Below are 15,022 nucleotides of genomic sequence, written 5' to 3' on the forward strand. Positions count from 1 at the left end.
TTTGCCTTTGGAGAAGTAGCACCTTTAATCCGCCAACAGCCAGTAAGTGCTGCTGTGGCAGTGCATTAAACCATCACCCATCCCTAGGAGTTATGAGCATTATCTCTGCAGTGCTCCAGTTAGCCTCCTTTGGCCTAACAGCAAGGTCTCAGGAAATGTAGCTCAATCTAGATCCAACACATGGTGGAACACCAGGTTTGCCCTGAACTGCTATGTGTTCTTTTACATCAGTGCCTCAGGTAATATTGATTTTCTTTTAGATACTTCTCATAGATTCGAGTGTCACGATGAGATTGCAGCTCTGCACCATGTGAAAAGCTGTCAGCAGAAAGACAGTCAGGATTGCCACCCTTCACAGACTGTGCTGCTGGAAACAGGAGTTCTGTGGTGCCTAGATAAAATGCTTCTGCCAAATAGCAGCTGTTCTGAACACTTTACCCTCTCTCATTTACCCCTCCATGAGGTTTGCCACTGGCTCAACAGCCACTTCCAGATTAAGGCCAAGTTGTGAAGGCCAGGACTATAACAAGGTTCAAAAAAAGAACTAGATAAGTTTATGGAGGAGAAGTTCAGGGAGGATAGGTCCATCAATGGTTATTAACCAGGATGGTGTTCTTAGCCTCTGTGTGCCAAAAGCTGGGAATGGGCAACAGGATGGATCATTTGATGATTACCTGTTCTGTTCATTCCCACTGGGGCACCTGGCATTGGCCGCTGTCGGAAGACAGGATACTGGGCTAGATGGACCTTCGGCCTTAGAAAATAAGAACAATCATACTAGGTCAGACCAAACTATTCATTCTCAAATTCAAGGCTGTATATGGCTACCTACATCTCATCACTTGTCACCCTGATTGACACAAATTCCATAGATTTTGATGCCTACCTGGTCTTTTATATGGATCTGCAAAATCTTCCACTCCCTTCCCCTACATTTGCAGTCACCACGCTGATCCCATATGCTATGCAACATCCCTCTCCTCAAGTATCAGAGGGGTAGCCGTGTTAGTCTGGATCTGTAAAAAGCAGCAAAGAATCCTGTGGCACCTTATAGACTAACAGACGTTTTGGAGCATGAGCTTTCGTGGGTGAATACCCACTTCAAACTCCCAACAGACCCTCAAACCACTTCCCATAGGTTGATATCACAATATAACATATTAATATACACAAGGTGTACCAGGCCCCATAATCTTAGTGATGTACTCCTCCCTTTCCATTGCCGATTTATTTCACTTATGCTCAGTCTAGCATCGTAGAATAGGTTGTACAGAGAACATACTCAGCCAGGACTGTGAACTCCTCAAGGCAGATATTAAATCTTTACTCAAGACAGTATGCACAAAAAACAACAACAATAAAATTAAACCTGGGCATACCATAGCAGTAACAAGTGACACATTGAGAGACGTTCAGTATAAGAAGTCTAGGTCACCATGTAGAAGAAGGGTTGCAAACCTGAAACAGGGAATTTTAAAAGGGATTAGGGACTGAAATTATTGCAGAGGCAAAACACTGGTCGTATCAATCTCTGGCAACCCCACTGACCATTTAGGAGCACCAGTGACAGGGTTTGGGGAAGCAGTATCCAATAAGGCTGGAAGGCTAGATACAAAATGAGATCTCAAGGGTGGAGAAGTAGCAGAAAGTTTGGAAATCCCTTGGGGCTAAGAAAAAACAAAACCAATTCTAATCTCTTCTTGGTCCTTGCCAAGAAGCTGTAGGATTTCCATCTAAAAACATGTGTAACTCAGAAAAGATAAGATATTGGAGGGCACCTTTCAGATGCACTCAGCCCCTGTAGTTGCTATTGGTGTCAACCGGAATTTTGGGTCCTAGGTAATTCCATATTTAGGTTACATGGATTTTCAGATATATCAGTGGGGCAGAAAAGAGCCCTGAACATAACAATTCAGTTTATGGGCAAAGCACAGATGCAAAGAAATTGACAAACATTCTCATTTCATTATTTAAATTACTCATCAATCTTGCTAGAGAGGAAGTTTCTATTTCTCCAGCTTCATGTTTAGTGTCCTTGAGAAAACAAATGACATCATGTTCACCTCCCCCCCACCAAAAAAAAAACAACCCCACACGCCTTTAGTGGTTTACTTCCCATTTCCTTATACCTGATTATGTCTAGTACAGAGGTTCTGAAACTGTGGTGCACGGACAACTAGTGGTCCAGAAGCTCCATTCAGGTGGTCCGCAGATAGTTCCCTCTAAGGTGAGTTCCTAGGAGGCCGCACGTGAGAGAATGAAAGACCACTCACCTAATTAGTGGAGACACACAGGCATGGCTCCACTAATTAGGTGGCTGGACAAGATGCATATGTGAGGTGGTGGCCTTGGGGGCAATAGAGGATAGGTGGGAGGGGGCACTGGGGTAAGAAGAGAGGGTGGGGGGAAATTGGGACATGCAGGGCTGCAGCAGCCAGAGAAAGAGGTAACTTTCCCCAGCTCCAGGGTTGCGGCTGCTGGAGAGAGATGGCCCTCCTTCCCAGCCTCAGCTCTATGGCTGCTGTGGTGGGGGAGAGACCCCTGCTCCTTCCCAGCCCCAACTCAGGAGAGAGGGCACATCCATTGCATTAGAAAGGTAAAGACAACTGATATTAAAATATGACTTATGTGCTTTTATTTATAAAACAAAAAAACATGATGAAGTTGGTTTTTTTTATATAGCGCTTTTATCCAAAGCACTTTACAGTAGTTAGCTAAGGGGACAAACAACATTTGGAAAGATCATTAAGTGGTTCACCAAGACCCTCAGCAATTTTCAAGTGGTCAGTGGAAAAAAAAAGTTTGGTCTAGTACATTAGTTAGAAATAGCCGACATCCCCAGCCTTCTTCATTCTGAAGCCTTTCGGCATGGGGTTTATTATACCACCTTTTGAAAGTTTAGAAACGAAAATATGAGTAGAGGAGAAGCAAAGTGCTGGATCTGAAATGTTACTACTACCTACTTTGGAGGTACAGCAAGGGGCTGCATGGTAGTGCTGATACAGCCAGAGTGTCACAAGAGGCCAGCCTCAAAGAAGAAAGAGGAACTGTGTTACAAGCACAGGAACTGATGTTTCTAATCATTCAGGGGGAGAACAAGACAATGCCCCCTTCTTAGTTTTTTTTTTTTTATTGGATGCAAGTTCTTACAAAAGGGAGGAACACTGTATAGGGAAGGATGGGTGTCCAAACTTTCCCCACCACAATGCCCTCAATGGAGAACTTCAGCACGCTGATACCTGTTCAAAACTTTCCGCATAACAGGAAGCAAAAATGTTTACATGATAGCTCTAACAGAGGCAACTGTCCAGTGAGGACTACGTTGAAACGTCTCAAGATCATTGCTTTACCAAGACCCGAATTAGGATAATAGGGAAATCTAAGGGCTCAATCTACTGTACTAAATACACTTCTCAATAACCACTACAGGACAGCACTGATTTGTTTTTCTATAACAGTTATAAGCAGTCAGGGCTACTACAACAGGAGTGAGGTAGGATTGGCTTTAGATCACTAAAAGACTGAGGATCATAAGATACTGTAGCGACTGGGTCAATCCGTCTGCTATAACCAAAAATAAATGTCTTCAGTGCAAGGCCCCTGGAGGGAAAGGGAATAAGAAGGAAAAACCAGCACAACCTCCCACAGCAGACATGCTGAGGACTTAACAGACAAAAATATACATTTAGATCCCAGGGGCATATTATGAGCTGGTGGAAATGGCTAAAACTCCATTGGCCTTTCGGGGCTGAATTTGAAATCTACTAACAGCAGGCTGAATTTGGCCCCACTGGTGTAGGTAGTGAAACCAATACATTTAACACCAAGTAGTGTGACATCCAGCAATAGGAGCAATGGCAGAAATTCCCTTTTCATGTATCAGCTCAAAAATTGTGTTTGCTTTAAGTGATATAAATAAATAGTCTATTTAGTAGCATGGTTATTAAAAATATAGGATATCAAAAACCTATTTAGGGCAAGTTGCATTCTCAAGTGACAGCTCCCTTATGTTGTCTATGACACAGATTCCCTCCCTCCCACCCTGCCACCCGAAGGAGATACTATTGACAGCATTCAAATAAAAAGTTATCGATATATTTGGATGTCATTAACTAAGCCGAGTACTTTCCACTGAAAATAAATAGCTATTTGGTCCATTCCCGAATGGTGTTTTCTTTCTTCTTGATTTTTGGATTTCAGGCTGTGTTTACGTATCATTTTGCCTTGCACTTGACCACAAACTGCACATAGATACCACTTGAATGGTTAGAACTAGACAGCATTTAAAGATATCAAGACAACAAGAAAAGTGTTTTTAAAAAGTTACTGGCAAACTACCACAATGGAATAAGCCAACAGACCATATTTATCTGATAGTGTTACCGTATAGAGAGCCCCAGGGATTGAGTCAGGTGGCTGAGGGAAGGGAGGATTCACTTGAGCAAAGAGATCTCCTTCCAAAGTCACAGCTAGGGCACTGCTGGAAGGAAGCTCTGCAACAGCTTGGTCTGAGCATTAGAGATTTCCTACCAGCTCGGCACAGGAAGTTGTTCCTGTGGCTCACCTGAGGGAGTTCCTGTTATGAAGCCAGAGAGTGGTAGGTTGAAATGCAATTTCTGGGAGTGATGTCATCTTGGACAGCACTCCATAGGCAATGATACTGGTGACCTGGTTACAACCTGCCCTGTTGTTGCAGCCCCTCTGCTGGAGTTCTGATCACAAGAAGAAGAAAAAAAAAAAAAAGAGGGGAGTGGAATAATTTAAAAAGGAAAAAAAAGTTTCCAGATTTCCTTTGTTTAAGTGAAGTATTTTCCTTTTCCACTTTATTTTAATACACAGACCTCGTGTCTAACAGATGGAGACTGTGCAGATGCACTTTTGGGAGTGCCCATAAAATATGTTGCTAAAATACAAATAGGAGAATTTTTTTTTTTTAAATACAGTAACAATTGCTGAAGCCTCTCTCTGGCAAAGGAATTTGCCCTTTGTTCTACAGATAAAACTAGGGTAAAGGAACATTTAAAAACAAATACAAATACGTTATCTGTAAAAGAATCTGTCTATGCTGTATTTATGTACACGTCAGGAACATGGATTGGCATAGCTGGGGAGCTGCAATAAGAAAAAACAAAACAAGGCAATAAATACTCTTCATTTCTTAGCCCCCTTCTCCCCATTCCCTCCCTCAGATCCCACTACTCACCAAACAGCTCAGCTAATTGTCTCATTCCGATTTCCCACCCAGAGTTTCCTTAGTTGCTGCTCACTCAATTGGGACCGACAAGTCCCCTGGTTCTTCTGCACCTAGCACCTGGAAAGAGATCATGAGAGTGGGCCAAGCCACTCAGATTGTTAGGATCATCAAGAAATAAGACTCCAAAGGATTAATTGGGAAGAAGAATGCGGACAATGGGGTCTTGAAGAGGGAGAGGTTCAGAGGAGAACACACCAAGGAAGAGTTCATTAAGTGAAACCATGGTAACTACAATTAAGAGAGAAGACTCATTTTTATATCCATACATTTATTTAGCATCATGTTTTCCTGGTTCTTATTAAGTTAGTAAAGCAATATTTACTTGTCTGAGGAAAAATGACTTCCTTTTTTGTAGTGACTTAAACACGAAACTCATCCAACATTCTGGAGAGAGAGTTCTGCACAGACATTGCTAACTGAGAAAGCACAACGCAGGCAGCACTGGTTTTTTCATATGCTCTTTCCACTATTTGAAATGATATGCAGCCACTTTCAAGACACATTCCACAGTATGATGCAACAGCTTTCTTATTTTTTCCATGGATACATATTTTTGTTTTATAGGCCATGTTTTGCATAAAGCACTTTTAGTATTTTGTTCTGCATATACCATTAATAAATTATTTGATCCTTTCCCCCACAGTTGCATCTAGCACAGGGAAATAGTCTGTTGACACTATAAAAGGCCCTACTTTCTGCTGTCATGGACTAGAGAGTTATGCACTTCTGTCATCTGATGAAGCACCTGGAGTGTGGTCCTGTTTCTACTTAATTCATAAGCTGGCAGTGCTAGACATGCTTACCCAACAGTTTCAACACAGAGCACACCTTTGGTGAGACGGTTTACATATAGCAGCCACTTGCAATAAAAATAAACTAGCACCCTGTCCAGTCAGTGATTTGTGTTAAAAATATTTGCTTTTTGCATGATTACTCCCATCTCCGTTATTCATATTGTCCAAGTGATTCAATATGCCTTATATGATGACAAGCCAGGAGTGCTTCTGTGCCAGAGAAATTCGTCCATCAGAAGACCTGAGCATGTTCATACAGCCATAGTTCCTTTCATCTCAAAAGATCTGCCCAATCTACAGGGGCAAAAAACGGATGAGATCTGATGTCTTCAACACCTGCAACTCCAGCACCAAGACGCTCCACAGGGTTAAACTGCAAAAGCTTAAAAACACACCAAACAATTCAGTTAGTAAAAGTGAGCACTGCTTCTTAGAGTCACAGCAAGATCTAAGAGTAAGGTACAGCCTATAACACCGAACATATATAAAGTTCAGTACAATGAAGACCCCCTTGCAGGACATGGAGATACAACCTGCTGAGACTAAAGATCCCAGCATGCAATGCTCTAGAACAGAGGTCAGCAACCTTTCAGAAGTGGTGTGCCGAGTCTTCATTTATTCACTCTAATTTAAGGTTTTGTGTGCCAGTAATACATTTTAATGTTTTTAGAAAGTCTCTTTCTGTAAGTCTATAATATATAACTAAACTATTGTTGTATGTAAAGTAAATAAACATTTAAAAAACCTTGAGATGCTTCATTTAAAATTAAATTAAAATGCAGAGCCCCCAGGACTGGTGGCCAGACCCGGACAGTGTGAGTGCCACTGAAAATCAGCTCGCGTGCTGCCTTTGGCACTCGTGCCATAGGTCGCCTACCCCTGCTCTGGAACATTACATGCTGGGATTCCTAGCCCCCAGTGGCTAAGAGAATGGCACTGTAGAACTCTTGTGTGTTGCATTTGGCCTACAGTCACCCTTTAGTCACCTCAGTATTAACATAATGCCACAGATGATGGCAACATACAGGTTTCTTTAAGTTCCATGATTCTGTCTCTACTGCCCTAGAATACGGTACAGTTACAAATAGTATTATCTCCTGAAGAGTATTTCCACAAAATGATTGTAACCAATAAGGGAGTGTAAAATGATGTAATTAAATCCAAATTTAAAATCGAGATATTGGAGAAAACTGGTGCAATAGTTTAATGGAAAACTGCCAAAACTAAACAGTTTCTTCGCTTGAGTTACAATCTCCAAACAAGACAGCATATTGAAAACAGGTTATAGCCATTTGGAAAGGAAAGCATAATATTTATCCCTACTGAGTTTAATAAGGGGGAGGGATAGCTCAGTGGTTTGAGCATTGGCCTGCTAAACCCAGAGTAGTGAGTTCAGTCCTTGGAGGGGGCCCATTCAGGGATCTGGGGCAAAATCAACACTTGGCCCTGCTATTGAAGGCAGGGGGCTGGACTCAATAACCTTTCAGGGTACCTTCCAGTTTTGTGAGATAGGTATATTATATTATTAGAGAATGGTAACTTTAAAGTGAATGTTAAGGCACTACTTCAAAATAGTCTGATAAAGAGCCATGAAAATAGTTTGTAGACTTGGAGATTGTTTTTATATTACAAATACACAGTTCAAGGACATACATTTAGTTTTTGCCTTTATTCAGAATGTTTCAGAATATAAATTAATCATATTTGTCATGGAGTACTGTGAATTCTAATCTCAATGCATTCAAATGCCTACACCTGAGAATCAAAATGAGCATCAACCCATATGCATATTAATTTGTACATTTTAAGTTGGTTCTGCCATTTAAAATAATCTAACTTCATTCCCAAAACATAACTTGGGAAGCAAACTGCATTACTGTGAGAATTTACACAAGCCAGCAGACAAGCAGATGCAGTCACTGTCACGCTGCCTTCCCCTGAAACGTAACAAGTGACAGCAGGTGGGAAAGTAAGCACAATGAATTTTATGTTCTGAAGTTCTGTATTACAAAACAAAAACTTTATTCTTGGAAAATAAATGCATCATAAGTTATACCAGATATCTTTTTTCCTAAAAAAATGTGTGCAAATGTTATTGGCCAGTAAAACCTGGAAGTATCTAAAGAAAAATCTTGAGGACAAAATACTAATTAAATATAAACTAAGAACCTTAGCTTATTCGTTTAACAAAACAAAAACAAAAAATAGAAAAAAAATCTGTTTTCTCCTAAGGACATGGTGTTGGCTAGATGAAGAAGACAGTGAAGTCATCAGCACTGGAAGCTGTATGCCATGAGACAAAACTTGGTATGGTTTTCTATGTAGCTGCACACTGATCCCTGCAAGCTATTTTGTGATGTCCTGACCTGCATAACCTGTTTGCGGGTGGAAGAGGAAAGCCACAATGACAAATTGCTAACCATGCCAAGAGACCCTTCCTTTTCCTGACAAGGCTTCCTCAACAATGAATGGTAGTTTCCTTGGATAGTCACACAACAGGGGTTTGATTTACTAGCCTATGGAGCTGAACCTCCATCCTATAAGTCACCAGACTGCACATGAGGACTTAACCTGAGCTACGACCCCAACAGATATGATCTTGTTATCAGTTTGAAGTTGCCAGAAACTGAAGACCATACTATGTATCTGTGTGTCACTTCAAACTGTAAATGGTAGACACTCCTCTGCTTGGTATATTTACAAGTGAACCAGACAAAAACACAAGTAAATTTACAACAGAGACCAATCTGTCAGAGAGAAGTGGACTACAGGACCTAATAAGTCTCCAGGTCTATAAGCATATGTGAGATATTTCATTCACTGTGCACTGTTTATTTCTCACACTCTTTAGTAACATGACACCTGTGCGTGCTAGGCTGGCACTGGAATTGGTGCTATTACAATATGACTGATAGACGGTAAATGATTGGCTTGGGAGAAAGATACAGAAGTCAGTATGCCACTGGTTCCTTTAGACGGTCAAGCTTTAAGTCTCTTTCCTTCGGTTTCAACTGTGTTCAAAGCAAGACTGAATTCCTAAGTGATGTCATCATTTGTGTAGCCTCTAAGCCAGATGCTCTTCATTCGAAGTCCAAACCACAAAACCACCATATATCATTTACCCTGTTCAAATGGAGTCACTCATACCTATGGTAGGGTTCCTATGTTATGTCTGAAATTAATGAACATGTAAGGAGGTGAGAAAGGAGAAGTACATTCACTGCAATTCCATGCTGTTCATGCATAAGCTTATTTCAGCATCTTGTGTTATCAGTCATGATCACGTAACATGGAGAGCTAGAAAACAGCAAGTTTTGTTCTTCCTCTCAACATTTAAAAAATCTTTAATACAAGGCACAATCGACCTGAAAGGCTGTGTATTTTCTTTCAAGCCAGCACCCCTTTGATTCAATCCTCTAATGGACAATGTATTAAACATTATCTTTCTGTTGCAAAAGCCAGATTATTCACACTTTAAATTACACTTGTCTTCCATCCTTAAGGGATGCCTTGAAGTTCTCTTCCTTCATGGAAGGTAGTAACACATTTTCAACTATAGCAATGTCATAGGTATGGTTAACATAACAGTAAATTATGGATTATTTAGAGTCTGAAGGTAGCTTGCTATATTGACATTGGTATTTTTGGATTGAATTAAAATGTTCATGGAAATACTTTGGATGGATTTAGGACAAAACTCCTAAAATGGTCATATACCACAGGAGGATTTTCAAAAGCACTCAGCATTGGCTTAATTTTTCTCCCTTTGAATTCAATGTTAAACTCTTGGTCCTCTACTTAGAAGTCTGGCATCAGAAGTCAGAATTTCCAGATGTAACAATATATTCATGCAAAATTCATAAGCAATGTCAGGAGGGCTGCCTACAACCCTGCAGTCAGCTTTCCATAGTTAGGTTATTTCACTGCTACAGCACAGTTAGAAATATTTGTACATATATGTATGCTTACATATGTAAAATGCATTTCCTGTTAAATTACCTGCTGAACGAGTGATCTGGCCTCTTTGGATACGTGATCTGGCATGTTCAAAGAAGTATGAGTGTTTATTCCTGCTGGATGACACTCGGCTAGAGTCTGAAACAATCAACCAGGAACACTTCTTAATCAACATAATACAAAGATAGCATAGGTGCACACTGCTGCAAACACTGTACTTAGAGCAATCCTCAGATTAATAAAAAGCAAACATCATAAGACTATATTAAGGTACTTGAAGTTCTCCTGGGGCTCTATTTTTATACAATTTATACTTTAAAACTTCCTCCTCTTCCCCCAGACTTCATCTTTTTCCTGTTTCTGGTCAATTGGATTCTTGAATTTTGTTCAAAATGAAACTGCTACAACTGTCCAAGTCCCCCAACAAATCTGATTTGATCAGATACCCATTTTTTGGAATACTGAGTAGTTTTCCCAATAAAGTAGCAATGTCTTTTTCTACCACCTGCTTCTGTATGGGCTAACTACATATCATCACTTAAGCACATTAACTTCATACATTACACTCTAAAATTATTGATCCTAGTATATGTGTGCACTAGAACATATGTAGGAGAAATGTAAAACGGGGCCATGTGAGAACAAGCAGTAAGAAGGGAGGAGGTGAAATCCATTTTACTGATCGGGTGGTCAATCTATATAGAAATTGATTAAATATCAACATTTCACTGCAGATCCAGCTCAAACCTGAATTAATGTCAGTACCACATACGTAGATCTATACTGCTCCCTGGACTGACATCCAATAGCTTCAGCATTAACATGTGTATTAGTGTACAAACGCTGGACATGTGCATTGAAAAAAGTAGAAAAGGAATATTAGATAAAGAATAATTGTGGCTTTTTTATTATTATTAACCTCAAAATTGCACTATGGTAAATACAACTTTACCAAGTTTTTGTGCTAAAGCTTGAACAAGCCTGAATCTCTGAAAAACCTGTACTGTTCTTCTGATCCTGTGCAAGCCAAGTAAGTCTATGCAGCTCAGGTCTGAAGAACACAGCTGAGAGGGAGATAGTAATAAAAGCACGCTCAGGCACAATTGCTTCTGGAAGGATGGTGCCTCCACGTTGATTTTACTGAATACCTGCATCACTGCCTACCTTTCCAGTGAGGAGTTCGAAGAGAATGGCACCTAGACTCCACCAATCACAAGCTTCTGTCTCTTCTAGAATAGCTCCAATCTCTGAACACAAGGTATTTAGATAAAGATTTTAAAAGTCAGTTTCACCTTCAAAATTAATATTGATTGACAAGGTGACTATTTAATGCTGATTGCACATACACAACGTACTACAGAGCTTTCGTTATGCCTGCATGCTACTGAGCCCTTTAGCCACCTGTCGCAGGCTGCATTTTTCAGTGTAGCTGCACAATATACTCAATTTATTATTTCCTCATTACTTGCACAGTATGGACTGTTTCAATACCAGTAGGCACATGGGCAAGGATTCCTCTCCACTGGATTGCTATGTTTCCTTGTACAACAAAATTTGTTTAGTGAATTTAGGGCTAGTGAAAGGGGACAGATTAAACATTTTAAAGACAGAAATCCATTTCTCCATAAAATAGGTACAGTTCATCAAGGCTGGATTTAGGGGCAGGTGATCCAGGCAATCACCTTAGGTGCTGGGCTTGGGGCATGTGTGTGTCTGGCACTGAATTGTTCTTTATTGGCTTATATATGGCACGAATAAATACAGATTTACAGATCCTAGCATGCAAATTTATCATCTTACATGACAGGGATAAAGCATGCATGCAAATCATGCAATCAATCATGAAATAAGCTACAAATTCAATAAAAAATAAGGTATTCAAAAGTTTAACAAACTTTGGAGGGGTGGGCACCAGAGATCCTCCTTGCCTGAGGCACCATTTGATCTAGGGCAGGGGTGGGCAAACTACAGTCTGTGGGCTGGATCCGGCCCCTCAGGGCTTTGGATACAGCCTGTGGGATTGTCACCCTGGGAACCATGGCCAATGGGAGCTTCTGGAGAGGTAACCACCAGCAAGGGCAGCGTGCTCAGCCCTCTGCCCCCCATCCCTTAGAGGACGCAGGGACGTGGTGCCGGCCGCTTCCCAGAGTGGAATGGTGCAGGGCCAGGACTCCTCCTACACCCCAACCCCCTGCCCTGAGCCCTCTGATGCACCCCAACCCCCTGCCCTAAGCCCTCTGCTGCACCTCGCACCCTTCCCGCACCCCAACCCCCTGCCCTGAGCCCCCTCGTATACCCTGCATCCCTCCCGCACCACTGCCCTGAACCCCCTCCCACACTCCGCACCCCTCCTTCACCCCAACCCCCTTCCCTGAGCCCCCTCATACACCCTGCACCCCTCCTGTGCCCCAACCCCTTGCCCTGAGCCCCTTCTTGCACACCGCACCCCATCCTGCACCCCAACCCCCTGCCCCAGTCCTACATTCATGGCCCTGCATGCAATTTTCCCACCCAGATGTGGGCCTCGGGCCAAAAAGTTTGCCCACCCTGGTCTAGGGCCAACCCTGCAGTCCATGCATGACAGTACCACTGCAAGTATCAGAGGGGTAGCCGTGTTAGTCTGGATCTGTAAAAGCAGCAAAGAGTCCTGTGGCACCTTATAGACTAACAGACGTATTGGAGCATGAACTTTCATGGGTGAGGACACTAGTCCACTGGAAACTGGACTGAGACCATAAACACATTTCATGGAATCACTGAAACATAGGGCTAGAAGGAACCTCAAGAGGTCATCCAGTCCAGCCCACTGTGCTCATGCAGGATTTCACAGAGGCTATTCAACAGCCATCAGAATTTAGTAACTGAAAGTTGCTACCAACTGGACTGGATTCAAATCACCTACCTACCTACATGGTAAAAGCATCCATCCCTAATACCCAGCAGCCATCCAGACTACTTCATTATTCTCTATGCTCAGGACACAGCAGACGCCAGAGAGCAGTGTGGCCTGTGTACACTCACATCATATGCAGTTGCACACCCATGGTTGTAGCAAAAACGAAGCACCTGGCCTTGACTGAAAGTCATGTTAAAAAAAAAAACAAGCTGTCTGCTGTAAAACAGAGGGCATAATAGACTGCAGTGAAGAGGAAATCTTAATTCTGACTGTCAAAAATGCAATAGCTGCACTAAAATTGCTTTAGTGTCAAAATCCACCCCAGATTCCAAGCAGAGAGCATTGATTAGTATACAGTCACATGGCAGTTGCTATGAAACACATTATGCCAGTTTAGAAAAAACTATTGTGTATCCTTTTATGCAGATTAAAATGAAGATGGCAGAAGAGAAACTACAGATGCATCAGATTCCTGTAGCAAGGGAGAGCAGAACAGTGACTACAGCTCTCCCCCGACACAAAGAAACACTGAGAGTGCAATCTTGCAAGTTGCGGAGTGACGAGGGGTACGTCTTCAGTACCCGCCGTATCGGTGGGTAGCAATCGATTGCTCGGGGATCAATATGTCGCGTCTCATCTAGATGCGATATATCGATCCCCGAACGCGCTTATATTGATTCCGTAACCCGAATGGAGTTGCGGAATCGACAGGGGGAGCTGCAGACATCGATCCCGCACCATGAGGACGGCGAGTAATTCGATCTTAAGATACTTCGACTTCAGCTACATTATTCACGTAGCTGAAGTTGCGTATCTAAGATAGATTTTCCCCCGTAGTGTAGACCAGCCCGAGCACTCCCACTCCCATTAGCTGCAATGCAACCTGAAGATGCTCAGCCCTTGCAGGACTATCCCTCAATACAGCTCCTTTTTTTTACACTCTCCAGCACCACACACATGGGGCAGTATTTCTTTAACTAACACTATCTACACATTAGAAAGTTTACTAGGATAGGTTTAAGCAATAGAATCCTTGGTAGTAACAGACACTGATGGGTTATTTGCAGAATCAAGCCCACAGTGCCTTCTACCAGAGAATCTCAAAGCTACTTACAAGAGGTTGTTATGTATTAATTCACTCATTTTGCAGAAGGTCAAGCTGAAACAGAGATTGATTAAGTGGCAAAGTGGGGACAAGAACCCAGTTCTAACCATTAGAAAACTGTCAAATCATAAATGGAGAGTTGTATCATTTCCTGTCTCTTACCTATGTGAGCCACAACATTCAGACACCAAATCCTCCTGTCTCTTTCATCCCCAAACACCATTAAAAAGATACAATTAGGATAAACAGAAACAGCCACAAAATACAAGGTTCAACTTGCACTGAGGGTTCTGGCAAGATTGTTCACGTGGTTTATACAGTCTAAATGATTAGTCACCAAAACCAAAATAAAATGTTAAGTGTAAAAGCCACCTAGGTAAAGCATCCATGTTTACTAATCAAAATTGAAATTAGTATTACTTTCTTCCACTCCACCACCACCCAATCCCTCCTTTGCCTTCCTACCCCTCACCCGTTTTCACTTTCAAAATCAAAGTAAGATGTTTTTCTTAAGAAGTCATTGAAAATGCTACATATAAACATATGCTGTTTACATTCCGTTACTTTGAGCAGGTAACATTACTTTTGATGCAATACAGTAATAGTAATATGTTCAGAACATCATATCAATATTACTGCATTTTTATCTCGACTATACTTCATGGGAAAATTTAGAAATAGGTTATGAAGCACTTATACAGAAGTCAGCTAATGCAATACCACACAGTGCATATGCTTTTCAAAGCTTTAATATCGCAATAAATGTGAACCACAATATCTGCCCTTACTCAGAAAACATTTTCATCTCTATCCATCAGCAAAGTAATTTAGACAATAAATAGTAGTACCCATAAGCCTAAGTGAATAACTTGGGTATATTTGTGCCTGTCCTTTATCAACCTTTAAATTGAGGACCCTATTCACATTCGGACATGGACACAGGCGCTAGTGTTTCCTAGGATTAACAGTACACAAGATCACAAGATCCTTTCAACCGGAAAAGATGATAGGGTGAA

At 41.5% G+C, this 15,022-nt stretch overlaps 1 protein-coding gene across 3 annotated transcripts in view; it reads right to left on the reverse strand.

Moving 5' to 3' along the window:
• Positions 1–5,505: 5,505 nt before the first annotated feature.
• Positions 5,506–15,022, reverse strand: part of RPS6KC1 (ribosomal protein S6 kinase C1) — a 111,844-nt gene continuing 102,327 nt past the window's right edge. For 2 of the 3 annotated variants that reach the window (XM_050950213.1, XM_050950215.1), the window contains 3 exons: positions 11,170–11,252; positions 10,048–10,143; positions 5,506–6,430 (listed from right to left, as the gene is read on the reverse strand). In XM_050950213.1, the coding sequence (XP_050806170.1) occupies positions 6,320–6,430; positions 10,048–10,143; positions 11,170–11,252 (290 nt within the window). In that variant the 3' untranslated portion in view covers positions 5,506–6,319. The remainder of the gene's footprint in view (positions 6,431–10,047; positions 10,144–11,169; positions 11,253–15,022) is intronic. The other variant, XM_050950212.1, reaches the window with a different exon arrangement.

This window comes from Gopherus flavomarginatus, chromosome 4, assembly GCF_025201925.1.
Source record: "Gopherus flavomarginatus isolate rGopFla2 chromosome 4, rGopFla2.mat.asm, whole genome shotgun sequence".
Classification (NCBI taxonomy): Eukaryota; Metazoa; Chordata; order Testudines; family Testudinidae; genus Gopherus; species Gopherus flavomarginatus.